This window comes from Loxodonta africana, chromosome 16, assembly GCF_030014295.1.
Source record: "Loxodonta africana isolate mLoxAfr1 chromosome 16, mLoxAfr1.hap2, whole genome shotgun sequence".
NCBI classification, from domain to species: Eukaryota; Metazoa; Chordata; class Mammalia; order Proboscidea; family Elephantidae; genus Loxodonta; species Loxodonta africana.
This window is the reverse complement of record NC_087357.1, coordinates 73,038,045-73,061,195: the sequence shown is the minus strand read 5'-3', so window position 1 is coordinate 73,061,195 and position 23,151 is coordinate 73,038,045. Positions and strand designations below refer to the sequence as shown.

The 23,151-nt window shown below is 42.1% G+C and overlaps 1 protein-coding gene across 10 annotated transcripts in view; it reads right to left on the bottom strand.

Annotated features, from left to right (window-relative positions):
• KAT6B (lysine acetyltransferase 6B) overlaps positions 1-22,055 on the bottom strand; it is a 229,511-nt gene extending 207,456 nt beyond the window's left edge. For 2 of the 10 annotated variants that reach the window (XM_064269758.1, XM_064269759.1), the window contains exons 1-3: positions 20,848-21,344; positions 11,851-11,923; positions 7,898-8,776 (exon numbers count right to left, since the gene is read on the bottom strand). In XM_064269758.1, the coding sequence (XP_064125828.1) occupies positions 7,898-8,518 (621 nt within the window). In that variant the 5' untranslated portion in view covers positions 8,519-8,776; positions 11,851-11,923; positions 20,848-21,344. Of the gene's footprint in view, positions 1-7,897; positions 8,777-11,850; positions 11,924-14,852; positions 20,532-20,847; positions 21,350-21,952 lie in introns of those variants that run through there. The other 8 variants (XM_064269754.1, XM_064269757.1, XM_064269752.1 and 5 more) reach the window with 8 other exon arrangements.
• Between the last annotated feature and the right edge of the window lie 1,096 nt (positions 22,056-23,151).

Genomic DNA, 23,151 nt, shown 5'->3' with positions numbered 1-23,151 from the left:
TAATAGATTGAAGAGATCAAAGTACCTGGGAGGATTCACATTTTAAATGTTGTTGTGACTAGAAAAGAGCAGTTTCATCAAATCTGCAGTTTACGGTACAGGCCAAGAAAATGAAGGTTATAAACAGTGCAGAAATCATGAATCTCACTATTTGAATCTCTGAAATTTGCTACTGCAGTGATAAAATCCAATCACGTTTCCTCATACACTAGGAATAACTAAGACAAAACACGTAAGAAGAACACAGACCTTCATTCCAAGAAACAAAGATTTACCACTTATTAAATAAAATTTTAAGGGGAAGGATGAATAAAATCTTTGCCATTTAAGACAATCAGAATAAATCAGCAAACGGCACCTAATTGCTGAATAACTTCAAAGCTATAAATTACAGATTTTCTTAGCGCTGAAAGTATAACAAACGTTGTCACAATAAGCCAAATGGGTATATGGAATACAACAGTAAATTCATGAAAGCTGCTGAAAATATCCAAAACTAGTCAAGAAACCACACCCTTAGCAGCTTTATCACTTGGAAAAAACTATCATTAGGAAATCAAAAAATAGCCTAATCTCTATCTCATTCAGGACAGGATCATGTGTTGTAGGAAAGGCAGCTTATAGTACCGAGTACATCTAAGATCCAAACAGTTAAAAAGGATGTTTAACACTCAAAAATTCTCTGACATAATGTTTCTAGTTTACCTGAGGCCTATTTCATTAGAAGTCTAGACAAGTTCCACCTTGATAAAAGCTCAGAGCGCAATAAAACAAGACTCTTTCACTCTTCATTTTATCTTTCCCTTGATCCAACTAACTAGTTTGAGACAATCGAAGTGGTCTCTCAACAATGCCTCAACAACTGGTACTATCTGCTCACAAAAGTAGTCTTCAGATACTCTGCTATTCTGAAGAACTTCTGAAGCTTAATTATAGGAACAACATGAACTACAATTTTTATCCTTCCCTGACCCTGGAACAGCAAGCATTGATCCATCTAGTCTTTCACATTATAACAGGTTTCTCAGTGTCTGAGTTCAGTCATTCTGAAATTGACCTTTATCTATACCAATTCTAAAATTCAGGTTATTTTGAAGAGTCTGTTTTGCAAAGCTGTAAAAAGCAAGGTTATTTAGGGCTTTATTCAACATTCAGTTGAATAGACATAGCCAAGTACTCTTTGAGAAATGTGACATCTGCAATACAAAGGACACCAATTCAAAGGAAAACTAAGAAGGTCAACAGAGAGGAGGGTGTTCAGACTCTCTATAATTAGCAGATAAAAAATACACACATTTCTGCCAAAAAGATCCAGAGTAGTCTGAGACTATGAACAATTCCCCCATGGCTGAGAGACTTCTGGAAGTCTGCCACATCAAAGAACAATATGGACTAGTGAATGGTCCTTCACAAAGTACAGGCAATTGGAAAAAGTCCCAGCGAGAGATGAGGAGGGTCTGCTCTGGGGCAGTGACAGTGGGACTGAAGAGGAGGAGAGGACAGAGTGGAGAAAACTGAAGAAAGGAAAAGCTAAATATAAAGTTCTCTAATTTATGGCATTTACAGAACACAAGTAATTAATGTAGGATGTACATTTATCTTCTATTTATGGTGATATTTCAGACTGTTAACATTACCAACACTCTAACAAAATATCCCCCTAAAAGGAGGGGAGCAGCAAATAGAATACCACATTTTATGCAAATAACGTGCACATTATACATTTTTTTGCCAACTGCGCAATCCCCTTGCTCTCTCTCTCTCTCTCTCTCTCACACACACCCCCACACCCTATTTTTGTAAGCACACTATGCTGCATGTTATATGTGTGGAAACATTATTTACATGGGCATGTTATTTGCAAAAAATATGGTAAACAACTGAACAACCCCAGACGGTAATTTTTTAATCATAATTTTGTCTCTTCAGACCCACTTTTTATCATCTGTGCTCTTTTTTAAAATCATCCTTACGTTTTTCTTTTTGACAGTATCATTGCTTTTGTAATTATGTTTGAAGGCTTTCATAAGCTTCTAACAGTTATTTCATTTCTTCAAGAGAAAAGCATCAAAAGCCCTACTTGGTATTGTAAGTATTCCATCTTCCAACTACAGCTGCCTAGAATGAGAGTTGCCATATTATATACTGCACTGAAAACATACTAAGATTTGACACTTAATAAATTTTAGGAAGATATTCTCAATAAAGTAAAATACCAAGGAATCTGTTAAAAACTGAACTGATTTTATAAAAATGAAAAGCCCAAATGGAATCTTAATGCTACAAACTGTGCGGTGATAATTGAAGTCTCTCAGAATATTTGACTTTCCAAAGTCCTCATAATCTGACCTAATTGAGCTTTACCACTTTTAATGAGAAACACTAATACTATCCTTAAGGAGTTTCTTCACCAAGACAAAGATAAAGTTTTATCTTCAATGGCTTAATTCATTTCCACATCACCTCACCAAAGAGAGCTTTCTTAAATAAATACAAAGAAGTTATGCTAAAGAGCCCATGTGGTAATACCCAATTTGAATTCTAGACTATCACAAGATGTGCAATTACATCTCAGAAAGGCAGGAGCCCTTCCATTTTAACTCGCATTGTGTTCCTCCTAGCAGTCGTGCATAGGAATGATGATGATATTAAATCTAATTAGACACAGATTTACTACTTTCCCTACTGCTTTCCCATATTGCTAATATTATAAATAGCATCTGCTTTAAAAACTGTAATAAGCTCATTGCAACTACCAAATTTAAAATGCTAGAAATCTATTTTTGGGAAAAAGCTGCTTCTAACCATTTGAGGAACTAGAAGAGATACTTTTACTGTTAATAAAAAGCCACCACTGCTGACCGGTATACAGTCCAGTGGTAAAGAGCTCTGGAATCAGACTGTCTGGGTTAGAATCTTGACTTCCCACCCCCCAGCTCTGTAAGTGACCTTGGAGAAATTAATTATGAGCCTCAGTTTTTCATCTGTAAACTGTGAGGAGCCAAGAAGAAGATAATAAATATAAAGCACTTGGAATAGGGCCAGCATTTAACACTTAAGAAATGTTAGTTATTCAGAATACAAAACATTACTAACAATGTACAAACACCAGAAGAGAAACTAGATAACTGGGAGCTCCTAAAAATCAAACACTTATGCTCATCAAAAGGCTTTACCAAAACAGTAAAAAGACAGCCTACAGACTGGGGAAAATTTTTGGCTATGATGCATGTGATCAGGGTATAATCTCTAAAATCTACAAGATACTGCAAAGCCTCAACAACAAAAAGACAAATAATCGAATTAAAAAACGAGCAAAGGATAGGAACAGGCACTTCACCAAAGAAGACATTCAGGTGGCTAAGAGATACATGAGGATGTGCTCATGATCATTAGCCATTAGAGGAATACAAATCAAAACTACAACGAGATGGAACCCAGCAGGGCTGGTATTAATCCAAAAAACACAAAGTAATAAACGTTGGAAAAGCTGTGGAGAGACTGGAATGCTAATACACTGCTGGTGGGAATGGTAGGAATGTAAAACGGCACAACCACTTTGGAAATTGATTTGACGCTTCTTTAAAAAGCTAGAAAAAGAAGTACCATATGATTCAGCAATCCCACTCCTTGGAATGTATCCTAGAGAAATAAGAGCCCTCACATGAACAGATATATGCACACCCATATTAACTGCAGCACTCTTCACAAAAGAAAAAGATGGAAACGACCTAGGTGCCCATCGGTGGTCGAATAGATAAACAAATTATGGTATATTCACACAATGGAATACTATGCAACAATGAAGAACAATGATGAATCCGTGAAACATAACATGGATGAATCTGGAAGGCATTATGCTGAGTAAAATTAGTCACAAAAGGACAAATACTGTATGAGACCACTATTTTAAGAACTATTTTCAGAAAAGGTTTAAACACAGAAGAAAACATTCTTTGATGGTTATGAGGGTGTAGAGGGATGAAGGGAGGAGGGTATTCACTACTAGATAGCAGACAAGAATTATCTTAGGTGAAGGGAAGGACAACACACAATACAGGGGAAGTCAGCACACCTGGACTAAACCAAAAGCTAAGAAGTTTCCTGAATACAACCAAACACTTCGAGGGACAGAGTAACAGGGGTGGGGGTCTGGGGACCATGGTTTCAGGGGACAACTAGGTCAAACGGCATAACAAAGTTTATTAAGAAAATGTTCCGCGTCCCACTTTGGTGAGTGGTGTCTTAAAAGCTAGCAAGCGCTCATCTAAGATGCATCAATTGGTCCCAACCTACCTGGAGCAAAGGAGAATGAAGAACACCAAAGACACAGGGAAACTATTAGCCCAAGAGACAGAAAGGGCCACATAAACCAGATATTCCATCTGCCTCAGACCAGAACTAGATGGTGTCTAGCTACCAACAATGACTGCCCTGACAGGGAACACAACGGAGAGTCCCTGATGGAGCAGAAGAAAAGCTGGGTGCAGAACTCAAATTCTAGTAAAAAGACCAGACTTAGTGGTCTGACTGAGACTGGAGGAACCCCAGAAGACACGACCCCGGACTCTCTGTTCGCCCAGAACTAAAACCATTCCCGAAGCCAACTCTTCAAAAACTAGACTGGACTGCAAGACATAAAATGATACTCATGAAGAGTGTGCTTCTTAGTTCAAGTAGATACACGAGACTAAATGGGCAGTTCCTGTCCAGAGGCGAGATGAGAAGGCAGACAGGGACAGGAACTGCTTGAATGGACATGGGAAATTGGGGTAGAAAGGAGTGTGCTGTCACATTACAGAGAGAGAACTAGAGTTATATAACAATGTGTATATAAATTTTTGTATGAGAAACTAACTTGAGCTATAAACTTTCACTTAAGGCACAATTTAGAAAAAACGTTAGTTACTGTTTTACTATTTACAAGTGTAACTGCTTTGCAAAGGTAACCAGAAGAATAGCTTCTATGAAAAACATTAGTTTACTAAACTGTAATTGAGATCACTCCATCTCTGAGTAGACATTTCCAACTATATCATAAATTTCTTCCCACAATCCAAACTCTATGATTTCTAGCACACCAAGAATGATGATAATCTAGGAAAAGTCTTATATAAACGCAACTACAGTACAACCATGGAGGCACTGATGATTCAATGGTGGAATTCTTGTCTCCCATGGGGAAGATGTGGGTTTGATTCCTGGCCGGGGCGCCGCACATGCAGCCACTACTCATCTATCAGTGGAGGCTTGTGTGTTGCTATGATGCTGAACAGGTTTCAGTGGAGCTTCTAGATAAAGGCAGACTAAGAAGAAAGACATGACAATCTACTTCCGACAATCAACCAGTGAAAACCCTATGGATCACAACGTTCCAATCTCCAATTGATCATGGGTATGGTACAGAACCAGGTAGCATTTCATTCTGAGTTGGGGACCATGAGCACATAGTACAACCAATCTGTACACAATCCAAGTTTAGCAGTTGATGCAAGTAATAATCGAAGGCCAACAATTACCATATTATGGTTTTAGTATAAGAAACTCAAAATATTTTCCACATACAAAAATGTTTACAGAGACTATTTGATATTTTGGGTCCCTTTGAAAATCTAATAAAGGCTATAAGCCCTGATCCTAGAAAAACATGTGGATACACACATAACTTTACATTCCATATGAGCGCATTTGCGGGCTACCTCTCCAATCTCATTCATGGATCTCAGTTTAAGAATTTCTATTACATTTACTTAGCAAATTTACATGGTTTCAAACCATTTACCACTTTTTATCTCAAACGGCAATATATTAGGATGTAGTTTTTATTACATTTTTCAAGGAAAAATTCTATTATAAAATATACCATAAAAAACATGCTGCCAAATTAAACCGACTTGATCAGATACTTATTTTTATTTGTTCTTTTTTAAGCTTAGATTATTATTATGATTACTCAATACAACTAATCTTCATATCTCATCAAGAAAAAGGAAAAATTCTAGGATATCTTTCTCAGCTTTCCTTGTTACATGATAATGCTAATTGGATAATCTGAAGATCAGCATCACTACAAGGGCAAGAACAATTGCGTGCTAAGCAATAAATTACCGTTCTCAATCCTAGACACTTTCAGACACGAATTTTCCTTTAGACTAAAAATACTTCTGTACAGATGCTGCATGAAAAAAATATGTTAAGCAATGATGGGCAAGGTTAAAGGAAAGGATAGGAAAGGAGCTGCGGAAAATTTATGACACCTTGATCATGAGTTAAAAAAAAAATCCCTGGATCATAAAATTATCAAAACATAACATTAAATTGCCTAAAGCTACCTGAATTAGTCCATGTGCCTGGTAATTATAAAATCTTAAAATACCTTAGAACAATGTATATATTTTAAAAACAAAGACATTCCAATCCATTAAGAAATGGCTCTACAGTCCTTTAAGGAGTTTCCTTCTGGTATAATCTTTTATAAAAATATTTAACGGGAAACAAAGGTACTTCATGTGGCTGTGTCAGGCACAGGAATTAGGATTTGAGTGACTTTATGTATTTTTTTTTTAATGAGTAATTATGAAAAAATTTCAGAGATTTACTTACTTCTTTCTTTATGCTCACATTCTCTTACAAGGAATTGGGGGTTGGTTACACAAATACGACTACCATGAAAGGACAAAATAAATGTTGAGGAAGACTAACAAAGCAAAAATATGATTAAGAAATAAGTGCTAGGCTTTAGATTAGTCCATGGAAAAGAAAACCATCTGGTCCTGCCCAGTTTCTAGAGCTGGGCTCCCTATCAGATAAAGCATTGAGGGAAACAGGATCTGTCTCCAGGGTTCATGGTAACCATAAAGAGAAAAACAAACCCAACACCTGTTTCAATCATTTCTAAAAATGCAGTTAATGAATACAACCATCTTTTCTATCAACTTTGGTTAATGGTTTATGAGATGCAAAATTAATGACTATCAAATATCACCTAAAGGGCAGACAAGAGGCCCATAAGCTGGAGGGCCTGAATTATAAACAATCTGCTGTTGCTCTAGTCCGGTTTTAGTTTTGGGAGATAACTACAATAGATTTGAAATAAAACAAAGGAAAATCCCTACTCAACCAAAGACTTAAAATTGTAACAATAACTTAAGGAGAATTTGACCATAAATTTAACATAAGGCCCACAGAAATCAAAGCATATAAGATACCGTATGAGACAGAATAAACATTCAGCTACACCCACTGAAGAGCCCCGGTGGCGCCGTGGTTAAGCATTCGGCTGCTAATCAAAAGGTTGGCAGTTCAAATCCACCAGCCACTCCTTGGAAACCCCACGGGACAGTTCTACTCTGTCCTATAGGGTCAACTATCAGTTGAAATTGACTCGACAGCAACAAATTATACCCACTAAGGACTGGACAATAATAAATGACTTTAAAACACAGGAGGGGATTTAGGTCACGTATTAAAACAATTCTAGGAATGCACAGGTTATCGGCATTAAAATAAGTCTATAGATGCCTTTTCTCTGAAATAACGAAGAAAAGGATATACAATGGCTTGTCTTAAGATTTTTGAAATACATAAGATCCTGGCTTGAGGAAGGAGGATTAAAGTTACCCATCCTGGTTCCTTCAAGCACTTAGCAATTAGCAATTACAGCTTACTCATCACATTAACACAATCGTCACATGAAACTCTTAGACAACCAATAAGTTGTAAAGCAAGGTAGAACAATTTCTACGGTAAAACGATATACATATTTTAGAATATAAAAGCTTGCCCCAAATGCAAAACTTCTGATTTTATCAAACTTTACTCAAAAATGAATTTAACTGAAACTGTAAAAGTCACATGGCCAATATTTAAAATGTTTTAACATTCCCTCTTCACTTACCTGGTCTTTCTCATGGGGTAGAAGGCTGACGGGTGGGAGTGAGGATGGGAAAGCACTGGGATACTTGGGTGCCCCTTTGCCATCTAAGCTACCATAATTGACCCTGTACTGCGGTCCGTCTTTCAGCAACCTCCCATTGTTCACAGCACGTTTGGCCCCTAGTCGCAACCGCTGCTGAAAGGCTGGGTTGTTGGTGGTGCTTGTGAGATCACTTTGACTTCTGAGATACTTCTCTATGTTCTTCAGGGAGGAGCCATTTGGTTCCTCAAGTCCTTCAATCGCTCTCTTTAAAAGCTTATTCCAATCCACATTGCGGAGATCACTGCATGATCCTCTAGACCCCTTGGTTGACTTAGGAAAAGTGCCTGGTTTAACTGATGAAAAGCGCCCAGGATTGTCTGGGTCCTTATAGGAGGCAAGGCCTTTGTTGGTGACTTTGAGAACGGAGCCATCCTGAACACTGAGCTCCAGCTGTTCAGAGACTGTCTTCTTATCCAACCCATGGGAAGTGCTGACTGCATGGCAGATTCGCTCTTCAGAGGGCCTCTGCTTTTGCTTTTTTATTTTCTGTATAGCTTCAAGAATCCACTCTGTATAAAGTGGGTTTGCAAGTTTTACCATGGTTGACAAATGACTTCTTCAATACAAAAGTTACCCATAGAGATTCTCCTTGTATTTAACAGAACTTGCACATTTAAAAGTCATTTATGATTCAATAAATGGACAGAGCATTCCAGACCACATCAAACAACATCTTATAAACATCCATCCTTAAGAGATTAAAAAGGGGACAAACAGGCAATGTTGATAGTCGTCTTATTTTACCAACAGGAACGACTGCATTCGGGCGAAGAACATCTTTAACTAGGAAGTCAAGACCTTGAAGGATAAAAAAGGGAGGGGAGAATGGCTCTTAATAATGGAATTTTTTAAAATAAATTAAAAGATTCTTTAGTATTACTTTTTCAGATGCAACTCTAGCAAGAAAAAATTCCCCCTGAAATGACCACGGAGGCAACAAGAAGGTATTGCGTAACACGGCCTTAGTAACTCTTATTTTCCAACCAGAAACTGGGACACAGTCTGAGAAGGATTTATTTTATTTTAGGATTTCTCACTTGTTGTTATATGAAGTGATTCATGAACACTGAAAAACCACATTTAAGTTATATATTTAATGAATCACCATTATTAAAATAAACTTACATGAAAGTGGTTCAAGATATGACTATCACAAATATGTAAAGTAAACATCAAAGAATAATTTTATGGCATAAAAATTCTGGTGGAAATATATTAAACTTTCTTCAAGAAATCTTAAACTTCAAAAAGAAAAGAGTAATAAGCCCCATTCTTCTATTTCAGCTAAGTACTGCATTTCCCAAGCCTCACACATAAAAAAATTTCCCATCCAGCCACCTCTATGGAACCATATCCTCCCAACCTTGACACCCTCTAACCCACAGGTTAGAAAACTGAAACTCATACAGTAACATAACCCTTCACCTTTAAATAATGTAGCGTTCTAGTATCTTAATACCCAGTTAGCTCATGAAACAGCTCCATACAAGACAGACTCATAAAAATCTGATTCCAGATGGACAGAGGTATTGTTGAAAGCCTCCTGGTGTACACAAAAATCATCCCAGAGCTCCAATGTGGCCTTGAGTACATCTGCAAAGAGCACCTGCAGAAAGCGCCCTGACCTGGCAGTGGTGCCAGCCCTGAGCTCTAATCTTGTTGTTGTTGCTGTTATGTGCCATCAAGTCACTTTCAACTCATAGCAATCCTATAGGACAGAGTAGAACTGCCCCATAGGGTTTCCAAGTTGCAGCTGGTGGATTTCAACTACCAATCTTTTAGTTAGCAGCTGAGCTCTTAATCACTGCGCCACCAGGGCTCCTTAATCTTGCTCTCCACTAATAATATCCACATCTTAACTCATTTATGGTTTAATGTTTATAAAGTGTGTTCATAGCCTTTGTCATTTAATCTTCAGGATAACTGTAGGTAAGCTGAGGCTTGGGGAAAGATATAACTCACCCAAAGTAATAGTAGTAGACTCAAGGCTCAAACGCCATTATTCTAAATCTAAGTCCAGCAGTCTTCTTTCCTGAACTAGCCTGCTCTAGCTAGTACTGCCTCTGCAGTCAGACCAAAGTGGGTTCAAATCCCAGCTGTGCCAATGTCTTGGTTAAGTGACTTAATAAGCTTCAGACACTTTACTTGTAGGCAATAATAGTATATCCCTCACAGGACTGTTGAAAGGATTAAATTACTCAACATATAATTGCTGTCATCATTTCCATCAAATGCAATGCCCACAATTTGGAAAATGTCTAATAAATTACAAAATTAAAGGTACCTCTGATTATTTATTTAGATAGACTGTACCTAGAGGACAAAAATTATATCTTTCCTCAAAAGATATACTGAATAAAATAAAATTTGCTCTCAAAGAAGCTAGAGTTAAAAAAAAAAAAAAATACTGTCGTGTTGCTGAAAGAGAATTGGGCCACTGGACCATATTTGTTCAAACAGCTTGAAAGAGGCAGCTGAAAAAGGACCGTCCTCTTTGGGATCAGTCAACTGTACATTCACTCCATTTTCCCCCCTCAGGTTGAGAAATTTGAGGCTGAAGGGGACTTTAGAGGTCATCCAACCCTACCTCTAGAAACCCAGTAAAAGATCCCTTATTCAATATCCCCCATGAGATGGGCCATCGTGTCTCTACTTATACTTCCAGTGGTCGCGAACTTGACACTTTCTGAGGCTGCTCACACCACTGCTGAACAGCTCTAACCATAACATATTTCTTGGTTACAGGGGCCAAAATCTGCTTCCCCATTACTTCTACCCACTCTAGTCCTAGTTCCCCTGAAATAGTCCCAAGAAACTCTTACTATTGTCAATATGACAGCCTTCAAATATTTGAACCAACAAGCTTTTTTCAAAAACCACTTAACAACCAGATCCCACTCTACCTCCAGCTCTACCTTAGACCATTCATATCTGACCTTCGTAACCCTTCCACCTATCGCATGGTTGCTGAGTACCACCTTCCCTTGGTTGCTCACCAATCTGAATAATGCCCATCTTAAAATCTGGCATTTGAGGCATTATCCAGTTACAAATGCAACCCAAGGTTACGTGAACTTTCTTAACAGCTCTGCCACACAAGTGGCTCCTGCTGAGCATGCAGCCAACAAAAACTCCAGATTTTATTTCAAAAATGCTGTCAAGCTGAGTCTTTCTATCCCCTTCCTTGGGTAACTCTAAATGCTTGGATTTTAGATTTATTACAGTTCAATTTCACCTTGTTGGTTTGTGTCTATCTTCCAACCTGTTAAAAGATTGTTTTGAATTTTGACTTTGTCATCTATGTCATCTGCAAATCTAATAAGCACTCCCTTTTGTGTCATTATATAAATCATTGACAAAAATGTTAGACTTGGAACACGGTGTGTTTAGGAATGAACTCACTGGCTTTCACAGTACAGCCACTTTCAGGCTAGAACACAGGAATCATTCTTGTGTTAGTAAGTTTAGAACAGGAAATTGATCTTTCCAAAGTAAAATGGTTTGGGGCAAAATTTCATTAGAAGACATTTCACTGTGTCCAAGTAATTATTTCATCTTTCATCATTTATTCAGGATGAATCACAACTAATTTAATTTAACTGCACAAAATACAACTGCAGGAAGCAAGGGAAGAGGTCACAGAAGAGTACCCAGTACAGCAAAGTTGCTTTCAGGCATGCTGGTTACACAAGCCAATGAACATATATTAAGACAAAGCGCATTTCATAGCTGATAAATTCCCAAAACACACCTTCATGACAAGCTTTTACCACAATCCTCACCCACAATCAGAATCACAGTTCATATTCATTACCAACACATTTCAGTAAGATACTTTATTTCTTAAAAATAAAATAAAAAAGGGAAAATACCAGAATTGAAACTCCAAACGTTTTAACAGTCCATGATAAAACTGAAGATTGTCCAGGTCTTCCGGCAAATCTGCTAAAAGAAGAAAAGTAAACGTTAATTCGGGCATAAGGACATCCCTTCAACGCAGCAACCATCTACGGATCTCCACAACAACTCAATACAAACAGCTTCAAGCAGTTTATTAGTATATCACTGATTGGGTGATACAGTAACTTAGACCACTGAAGGGTGTTTATGAACTCAGATTGCAGGACAAGAAATGTAAGTCCCAAGGAAAGTGTCTAAAGAAATAAACTTCTCTCTTCCCTAATGCCAGACCTTTCCGCCAATTTTTAAAAATCAGGTTTGTGACAGAGTCCTAAAAAAGGCTTCCATCATGAAAAAAAAAAAAAATCCCACTATTACTCAACTATCCAGGAGGCAGGTGTAAGAAAAGAGTCAAAAGTTGTTTTAAGGTCAGCACTACCTTTCCTGGGTAGTAGTCACTATTCATCCCAAAGGTTTCCTGGCACCTAAGTGCTGATTGGACTATCAAGATATAGTCAATAACCTCACTTAAAAGGTGGGTGTACCAGTTTCTACCATAGTAAGTGTGTGTTTTCCCGGGCAACATATTAGGACAGTAGTGATCATTTTTACTTCAAAGGCAAAAAATAAATTTAAAAGTGACAACTGTGAATAGCCACATTTTGATCTCAAACAAAACAACTAAGCAACCTTACAGGCTCCCTCTCCCTTCCCCCGGCCATAGACACACACCCCACTCCTCAATTTAATCTCAAAATTAGCTCTCATCTGACACCAACCAACAGAGTTAATTAGGCAGAAGCAGATGTAACTCAGCAGCTCTTTGCAACAAGCAGAATCACAGTGTTTTAAAAAAAACAGAAAGTACAGCTAGGACAGGAACAAAATCAGAAGTCTCTTATCTGTAGCCAATTCTCCACTAAACACACAGATATTATTCACTTTGTATATTATCCACTGCAAATTTTTTAATCTTGCGCTGGGTGGTTTCTGACATCCCACTGGCCCCAGTGTAAACTGGTATAAACTAATAGATTGAAAACCAATTATTTTAGTCTAAGCAGTATCTAAATAGAAAGACCAATCCACAAGAAAAAAATGCATCATTCATTCAAAAGCCAAATAGAAATGCTTTTCTCCCCCAGATTCAGAATTATCCACATCATTCTCTTTTTGAGAGCGCTGAGATTTATTTCACATGTAGTAAGACAGACTATCACAAGTTAAAATGCTAAAATAGTTCACTTTTTTTTTTTTTTGCATAAAAACTTGAAAGTTGGACCAAAAGGCTATTAAAAAAAGAGAATCATTTTAAATTAATTCAGGGACTCATGCTAAATCATGCTATTTTCTAAAGATTTGAATCATTTTATTTTTAGACTACAAAATAATATTGGTAAATTACATGGTTGTATTACACAGTCTTATAATAAAACACTATTTACATCATTCATTACAAAGTATTCTAAACAGATCTAGGGAAATGCTTAGTCCAACACAGAACTTTAGGCTTCATTAGTATTATATAAATATCAACACCATTCAGAAATATTCATGTCAGCATGAGAAGAGTCAAAATATCCCAGATAATAAATATTACGTGAAGCCTTCTCCAAGCTTTTACTAAAGCTATGTGTGGTTTCAAAATCAATGTCATAACACTGGAGTCATGAGATCATGGATGAGCTAAAAATAGTGTTAGGAAAATAAAGATTAATAATAGAGTTTACTCTTTGGTCATCCTGAGTTTTACTTACCAACAGTTATTTTTAGCTCTTACTCTTAGAAGTGCCTGGATTTTCTGAAAGCCCACTGTAAAGCTGCACAAAACAACTAAGCAACTGGACAGCCTTCCTCTCCTCTGTTAGGGTTTAGGGATGCACAAACCCTAACAGTGCCTTCCCAAAAAGAACATCAGCAGCTTATGGGAAGGGACTCTGACTTTTTCTTTTATAAGCCCCCAGCACAGACACTGGCAGTGCTCAAAATAGCACCCTCAGTTAACAAATATCTGTTGTCTGACAACATCAAACATCATCCATATGGTGATATTTGTTAACTTTCAACTCCTGGATGCATCTACTTCCCCTAAAATCAATGCTTGAGGCCCAAAACATGTGAACTGGGAGTTGAGGTTATAAATACTAATCAAAGAACAGCCAACAAATATTTAGCGAGACGATGTTCTGTGCACACAGCCCTGTGGTAGGTGCTTGTGGGGAATACAAAACAAGTGTGAGCACCAATTTTCCTACTAAGCTGGAGAGACAGAACACATAAGAAGCAATTAAGAAATAACAAAGCACTAATTTATGGTAAAACTAACTACCACTTTCTGTCAATTCATCTCATCGAGGGTCTTCCTCATTTTCGCTGACCCTCTACCAAACATTATGCCCTTTTCTAGTGACTGCAAACATATCAACAATCATGAAAATGGCACAGGACCAGGCAATGTTTTGTTGTTTTACAAAAGGTCGCCAAGAGTTGGAGTCAACTCCATGGCAACCAACAACAACAAACCATTTTCTGACACCTACTATGGGTCAGGTACTTTCTACAGACTGTCAGAAAACTGTAAAGCAACCCCATAAGGTAGCACTGTTGCCCCATTTTACAACAGGAAAACCGGCTCGACGTGGCCAGGCCTCAGAGACCTAGCGCGAAGGATTCCAACTCAGATGCCAGAGCCCAGGCTCTTTCCTCCCCCTCCAGTCGCTTTCAATCCTTTGTGATAAAGTCCCTCAGGGACCACCTGCTGCTGCCTCTTGTGGGCTACACTCTAAGGCTGTCCTAACCCCTTGCACCACTTTAACTGTTTTACATATTGGGCTTCCCCATAAAATTCACTTCAAAGCAAGGGTTCCTCTGATTACAGAAAAGCCATCTGAAAACTGTGCATTATACCTTGCTGAAACCACATGAACTGCAGAAGCACAGAACACCCCTAGGATGGATGAGACTTATACTGTACCTGGGAAGACCATGTAGATGTTGGGTAACTGTCCTGTCGCTCTGCCAAATCCCTCATGGCCCGGTGCAAAGGACACCCTCTCAGAACTTCCAAATCTATTTGTCTAACAAAAAACTTCAGCTTTCTTCCTATTTCAGCATTCACTTCTCACTTTCTATTATGTTTATTTATGTACTGACCTCATCTCCCTTACTAGACTATAAAAATATGAGAACAGGATTCATGCTTGATTCATCTTCGTATGTCCCAAATTTCACAGGACCACAACGTGGGTTCAATGTCTATTGGTTAAATGAATATATCAGTCAATGAATGAAGGGAATCTAGGAGAAGGCACAGAAGTTAAGAATGGGCGTCAAACAAAAGGGACAGCGAGTCCTCGTGCCTGCCTCTAAAAAGTATGTGTGGAAAAGGGATACAAAATAAATTCGACACAGCAAAAGCCGGGCTGAGGAGTGTGAACATGACAGATAAAGTAACAGGAAGCCACTGCAGGAGTAGGTGACACAATGTAAGTGGATAGAGGATAGTGGAGTGCAAACACACACACATAATTTTGTTGAAAGTTTTAATCGTTCTGGCAATAGTATCTAATCAGTATGTGCTGGAAGGGTGTTTGAGGGAATAAACAGAAGCAACCAGCATTTCATCTCTCCACAGCTCAATCTTGTTCAATTTAGGAGTTAACTCAGCAGCGAACCTAGAGTAGGCACTCACTGAATGTTAGTTTGGATATTTAATTCCTCATCTTTTTAGAGTAATACTAAGTTCTTCCTCACTACTCATTAACATAGAGAGTTTTCAATTCATAAGCTAATAATGTTTTCCAAGGATTTGTAAGAGGCTAAATCACCATGAAAATTATCATTTCAACTAATACATATTATATTAATTGGAAGTTTAATTTTTCATGTCATGCTTTCCTAGTTGACAATATCCTTGTTATGTCATTAAACTATAATTGTGTAAATCTGCCTGAACAAACAATAACTGAACCATCCATAAACTATTATGGCTTCCATAATCCCTAGCAAAGATTAGTTTCAACATCATCATCATAAATGAGCAGGGACATGTCCCAAAGCTCCTGGTGAAGCCCAGGAATTAGGTTTGCGTAGTCATCCCTGCACTGAAGTGCTCAATAGTTTCACTCTCTAAAATTTAATCACACTGTCAGGAACCTCACAGGAAATCTGATCCCTTGTAAAACAGAGGGTTTTAGACACAAGATGAAAAGTCGTTTGAAGTCATGGGGCCTTTGGAGTCAGGGCACACTGATTAATAACGATGATATAACTAAGCACTTTCACTTAGGAAATAATCAACTAAATTTGAAGTATCTTTTCTTGGCATTTAAAAATTTCTATGCAATCCTAGATTTCTGCCTAATCACAAATTAGCTTTAGTCAGTTTTTAACAAAGACTGGGGACAATGTATTAAGAAACAAATCTAACATCTCAACTTCTAAAAGGTTATTTTGAAAATACAGATCATTTCAGAATTCTGTGTTGGCTTTATTACAAAAAGTCTTCAGACCATATATCCAGATATAGCCTGGAAATAAAATAGGATTCCCCTCTGAGAATCTCAAGAAAAGTACGGACCTATTTAAAAAATGAATACATGTACATATACACATTTGCACACAGTTTCAGGGGTTTACAAAACATCTAAAGCCCATTCAAAGACCCTTTAAGGTCTACTGGTCACTCCAACTCTAAGTACTCTAACATACACAGAAAGGTCGATCATCTTACCACTTTGAAAAGAGTTAGCTACATGTGCTTTAATTAGGACTACGTGTTACATTAAAAGCAGGAAAATTATTCTCATTGGTTTCGGATATTATCAAAGAATAGGCTTCTGAAATCTTATTCGATACATAGGTGTGCCACCCTGGGAAATATATGGAGTTCAGGGGTCAAGTCCCCACTTTGCCAGCTATCTAACCTATGGGATCCTGGACATATTACTCAATCTAAGTCTCAGTTTTCTCATCTGTAACAATGAGAATACACCTGTTTTACAGAAGTATTAAGAATAATTGAGATAACAAATATGCAAAGAGCCAAGGATGATGGCAGGCACAGAGCAGAAATACAATAAAAATACTAGCTCATTAAAGGAAAAAGGGCAGTACAATCAGCTGGAGACCTGTAAAATCTAATTTAACTGAACTTCTAGCTATATGGCCATTTTCTCCGAAGAGACAGGGGAAGTCAACACCTAGCTCTTAGTTATAGTGGTAGACAAGTAAAAATTCAAGACAGAGAACAGAAGAGAAATAAAGCAAAATAAATTTGTAATGACATGGTCAGGGTCAAGAAGAGTGTATTTTACTCATACATCTTCTAAGGTCAATAAAGCTTTTAGAAGCTAATACTGCATAACAGAATATCTTCGTGACCTCAGGGAAGGAAAAGATTCTTAAAGCAAGACACAAAAAGCACTAACTATAAAGAAAGACCAATAAATTGGCTCCATGAAAACTGAGAACTTCTGTTCATTAAAAGACACCATAAAGAGAGTGAAAAGGCAAGCCACAGAATGAAGAAAGCACCGGCAACATACACACATGACAAAGAACATGTGTCCAGAGTAAGTAAAGGACTTGGGGATAGTCATGAAGACACAGCCCGATTTTAAAAAGCGGGTCGGAGGGGGTGAGAGGGACGACTTGAACAAAAGCTTCACAAATGGGAAATTCCAAATGGCCAATAAATATGTGAACAACTGTTCCATCAGGTAAATGAAAAATATTCCAGACTGGCTAAAATCCTAAAAACTAACAAGACTGAGGATTGGAGAGGACAAGAAGCAATGGGAACTCTCATAACACTGGAGGGAGGGAACCTGGTACGAAACTTTGAAAAACAGCTTGACTGGCACCTAGTTAAGTTGAAGAAAAGCACATCCTACGACAAGGGCAACCGCACAACTTATTACCCAAACTCAGACACTTAAGAGAATTAAAGGATTATATAAAGTCTACTGGGATAACAGGCATAAACCAGGATAGTCACCCTGCCTCTGAACCAGCAACTCCATTCCTAGGCATACACATTAGAGAAATTTGCGCACATGTGCACCAGATGACCACGTACAGAAATGCTCATAGCAGCTTTGTTCATAATTGTTCCAAACTGGAAACCACTCAAATATCCAGCAACAGCAGAACAGACGATACAAAATTATGGTATATTCTCTTTCTCGGGTCTACCGGTACACACCTATCAAAAGACTGTGGGAGTCCTATAAAAAGATGCTTATATACACATACCTTTGGAAATGTGGGAGGAGCCCTGGTGGTACACTGATTAAGTGCTCAGCTGCTAACCAAAAGGTCAGCAGTTTGAATACACCAGCCGCCCCGCAGGAGAAAGAAGTGGCAGTCTGCTTCCATAAAGATTTACCACCTTTGAAACCCCATGGGGCAGTTCTACTCTGTCCTACAGGGTCGCTATGAGTCCGAAACCCTATGGGGCAGTTCTACTCTGTTCTATAGGGTCACTATGAGTCGGAATCAACTTGACAGCAGTGGGTGGGTGGTGAGTTGGGAATGTAAATAAGGTATTTACAGAGACAAAATACCACTTCATCCTACTTCTCCCAACCATGTTTCATTTACCATTCTGTAAGCAAAGACTGATTACTATAGCTCACACATCCTTACCATCAAAAAACAAGTTCGTTTTCTCTCGCTTTATACAAATGCAAGTATGTGTCTGCACATGCAAAACTGAAGGCTATACTGTACAGAACTACTTCAGAAACTGAGAAAGTTGCCTGTTAAGAATGGCATATAGTAGAGCCGGGCCAGTTAAGTCTTCTGGTATGTAAAAATCCATGAGTTTCTAAAGCACAGTAAAACTATTTATCAAACTTCCTCAACCAGCTTCCAACACTCCCCCATACTGCCTCCCATGCCCTGCCTCACATCTGACAGTTTGCACCTGAGCTTCACAAGCAGTGTATGTGTTAAACATAAAATATAATGGCAATGACGTAACATCCACTCTACTCAGAGGCCTGGGTATGGCGAACTGGCAAAACTTGTACTGACCATGTCATTCCCTGGAATCACGATGTCTTAGGATATTCCTCCTTTAATATCAAAATCTTTTTTTTTTTTTTTTTTCCTAACCATCACTTCACCTCCCAACCTTCAACCCTAAGTAGAAGGTCCCAGGTAAGAACCTTACCCTTTTTGAAATACACAAAATTATCCTTTCCTTCTTAAAAACATAAAAGTACTGTCCCAATTCATTTTGATACATGTGTTATAAACTTATGATTAACAAAAGAACGCAGTGCTTTTATTTCAGGGCTATCCCAGAAAATCTAGGATGTAGAAGACACAGAGGCAGTCCTCAAAAACATTCTTCTTTGGAGAACCACAGAACTAGGCCTACCCCAACACAACTAATTCTTAGTTGCTGCTCCCACCTCCATCCATATACGGAAGCGTCTTCATATGCTGTTCACCTTGAATTTCGTGGTACCTCTGCCCCAAACATACTTGGTTCATTGGCTCCCTTTTCCCATTTCCCACAACTGTAATTCTTCATCATTACCCCTTCATAATCCTCGCCTAATACTCTCTTTATCATATCTCAACACCCTCTCTGAGCTGTCGGGTTTAAACTCCTTTACCAAGCATAGGGGGCCATTTGTAATCTAGCCCCTCCCCTGCCGTTGCAGCTTCATCTCCCACCACTCCCCACACTCTGACTATACCAAAGTACTTGTGAATGCAAAAATATCCAATGTCCTTTCCCAAAGTGGTGTACATGCTTCTTCCTGGGACACCGTGCTCCACTTCTGCGTCACCTTCAAGTCTCAGGTTCAAGTATTGCCCAAGAAATCCAGCCTATCAAACAAGCCTGTCTCCCAAACCAACACCCTTCTTTGCCCCATCTTCACTCCAGGCACAGTCCACCAAATCACATTCACCCAGGCCTGTTGCCCATCTTTCTTCACATCTGCTGCCTTTTCCCAACCCCTGAATCCCCAATCCCCACGAGATTTTCTGCAAGTTCTAAATAGCCCCCCTTGCCTTCCTGCACTTTTCTTCATATCTTTTGGAGACTCTCCCTATCACAATCGTCCCATCCTCCCATGTTTGTTTTATGCTCCATGCCCCAAAGCCAGCAAACCTCCTTTCCATTTCAACGTGCGCATTCCACTAAATGGAAACCCTGGTGGCATAGTAATTAAGAGCTACAGCAGCTAACCTAAGGTCAGTAGCTTGAATCCACCAGGTGCTCCTTGGAAACCGTATGGGGCAGTTCTACCCTATCCTATAGGGTCGCTATAAGTCAGAATGTACTCCACAGCAATGGGTTTGGTTTTATTCCACCAAAGCAATCCTACCTGCTCCTCACAAGGGTCGATACTTCCCCCACCCATAATCTACTCTGCATTCCTTTCTCAACTTTACATCCACCACACCCAAGTCCATCCTTACTCTGCCCAAGATAACTACAATCTCACCCTTCTGCATCATTTCACCTGCCCTCACATACCCCTCGGTCCCTGTTCCACATCTCCAAAACTGCACCCCTCTCTACTTTCCCTTCAGCACCTGCTTCCACACCTCCAGTTTCCCCTTCCTTTCACCCCTCACCAGTGCTCCCCAAACACTCGCCAGACCCCCATGACTCCTACCAGTTCACTCACACTCAGAAATCCCCTCCAAGCCCCCGCCTTCCGATTACCCGGACCCCGCCCCCATCCCGATCTCGCCCCGCCCCCTGCGCCCTCGAGCCACGCCCCTTCGCCCTGGAGGGCCCGCTGAGGGGCGGAGCCTATTCCTCCTCCCTTTCCCCCGCCCCCTACCGTCACGCTCAGGGGCAGCCTGACCCCGAGCGGCCCCGCGGTGACCCTCGCGCAGAGGCCTGTGGGAGGGGCGTCAGAAGCCCCCGATCCCCCCCTTCCTGCCCCCTCCCGCCCAGTCTCCTCCCCTTGGGAACGCGCGGGGGGCGGGCGACAGACCTGGCCGCGCGCCACCGCCACCGCGCCTGCCGGGGGGTTGCCGCTGCCTGAGAAAAAAGCCGCGGCTGCCGCCTGGAGGACGTGCCGTCGCCTCCGCCACCGCTGCCGCCGCCGCCAGGGGTAGGAACTAAGCCGCCGCCATTTTGTGTCCCCCTGTTGTTGTCGTTGACATGAATCCGACATGACACTGATTACAGCCCAATGGAGTTTCATTAAACCCGAGCAGCGGCCCCGCCCCGGCGCTGCTCCATTGGACGAGACCGCAGACACCTGAGGCCACCCGTTGGCCTATGGGTCTGTCCGTCACCCACTCACTAACCACTCTGTAGCCCATTGGGGCACGTTCCTGCCGGTCATCTTGCCTCCGTATAGACACACCCCTCGACCCATCATCCCCCTCCGGAACCACCCCGGGGGAGGGCCCACTGCGAGTACCAATCAACAGAGCGCTGGGCCCGCCCCTCCCGGGCACCTATTGGTCCAGCTCTTTTTCTCTCTCCCAGGCACCGCGCCACCTCTGCTTCCACCTACCTGCCCCCTCCGCCGCTAGGAATGGATTGGGTCGACTCGCAGGATAGGCGCTTGGCCTTATTGGCTAGAGACAACGCCAATCAGAGGTCCTTCTCCCTCTCCCCTCCCCCACTCACCTCACTCCCCCTAGCCCGCAGCTAAAGTTTGTGTGAGAGCTGATCGCTGGCGGCGGCCGCAGGATTTAGGGGTGGGCGCGGGCGGGCGCGCGCGGGCGGGCACGCGAAGTTAAAATTCGAGGTTCTCAGTCTCCAGCTCCCGCGGTGGAGCGCGCGGACGGGCGCGCCGCCCGGAGCGTTCCATCCCGCCCCCTCCTCCACCCTCTCTCCCGTCCCGTCCCGGGCGACTACTCGCCCGCCCCCTGGTTCGCATCCTTCCCCCCACACACACCCTTGCCCTGCAAGCCCCAGGCCGGGTGCAGGCAGAACGATGTCGCTGCAGCCTCCTCGCCATCCCATCCCGAGGGGGAGCAAGCCCCTAGCCGCCGGGCGTGCACCCCCCAGCTCCACACTCGCCCGTGTCTGCAAGCACGTGCACCGTTCGCCGCTGCCTCCGGCCACCCGGGTCCCCGGCTAACCTCGCCTGCAGCCGGGCCAATCGCTTGCTGCCCTTTGTTGCTGCAGCCCGGGTCTCCCCGCTGCCTTCCTCAGCCTCCGCCTCGTCCTTTGCCAGCCGCCCGGGTCCGCAGCGCCGCGCTCCCCCCGCCCGGGACCCACCGCCGCCGCCTCCTTCTCCTCCTCCGCCTCCTCCTCCTCCTCGGCTCCGGGCTGCAGCGCACAGAGCCCGAGGCAGCGCCGCCCAGCCCCGCTCCCCCCGCGCCGCCCGCTAGCCCGCCCGGCCCGGCCGGGGGCGCAGCCCGGACCCCGCCCGCCCCAGTCTCCGCCCCGGGGGTACCTGCCTCCGCCCTGGGGGGCTCCGCTTGCCACCCTCGGGGGAGGGCGGGGATGCCGGTGTCCGCGGGAGGATGGGGACGCCTGGGCCGTTTGGGGAGGGGAGTGTCCCCGCCGGGCCTGGGACAGAGGTGCGGTCCTCGCCAGCGCGCCCCCCTCCCGCCGCCGTGGGCCCCAAACTTCGCCCTCTACCCGGGCCTTACGCCCTCGGGTGAGCGCGGCAGTTTGGGGATGGAGGGCGCTTCGAGGGCTGTGTCTACCCTGACCAGGAGGAAGAGGGAGCAGTGACATTCAGCGACTGCGGACAGGGCACGGCGGCGGCATCCTCGGGTGGGAGTGGGGATGTCAGGCGCGGGCTGGAGGGGGGAGCTGCCCCTCAAGATGCCCCCTCCCGGGCGCCCCGGCCTGCGAGGAGCTGGCGAGCTCCGAGCTGCGTCCTGAGTGCTCTCTTGGGCGTTGCAGCAGATGGTAGAGGTGCTGGGGGGAAGAGGGGAGACGGCTGGGGGGCCCTTCCCCCGTCTCCTCCAGCCAGTGCTCGAAGGAAAGCTGATGGCGAAGTTCGGCTTTCCAGGCTTCCCCTGGGCCCCCCGAGTTCCTGAGGCCCAGATGAGGGAGACTGGGGGCTCCTCTGGCCGCCCAGGCGAGGCCACCCTGACGCTGCCCACATGCCTCCCAGCGCCCTCCGGACTCTGAAGAGATCGTCTCTCGTTCTTCCCTGAGATGGGTGGGAGGCAGGCAGGGGAGACGAAAGAAATTATGAAAGATAAGCTCAAGAAATGGCTCCTACAGAGTTTGAGCACGAAGTTTCCCTTCCCAAGCGCCATTTCTTCAGGAGGAGGAGGAGAACTATGGCTTTAAAAAAGAATAACCAAGTTTCAGGCATGGT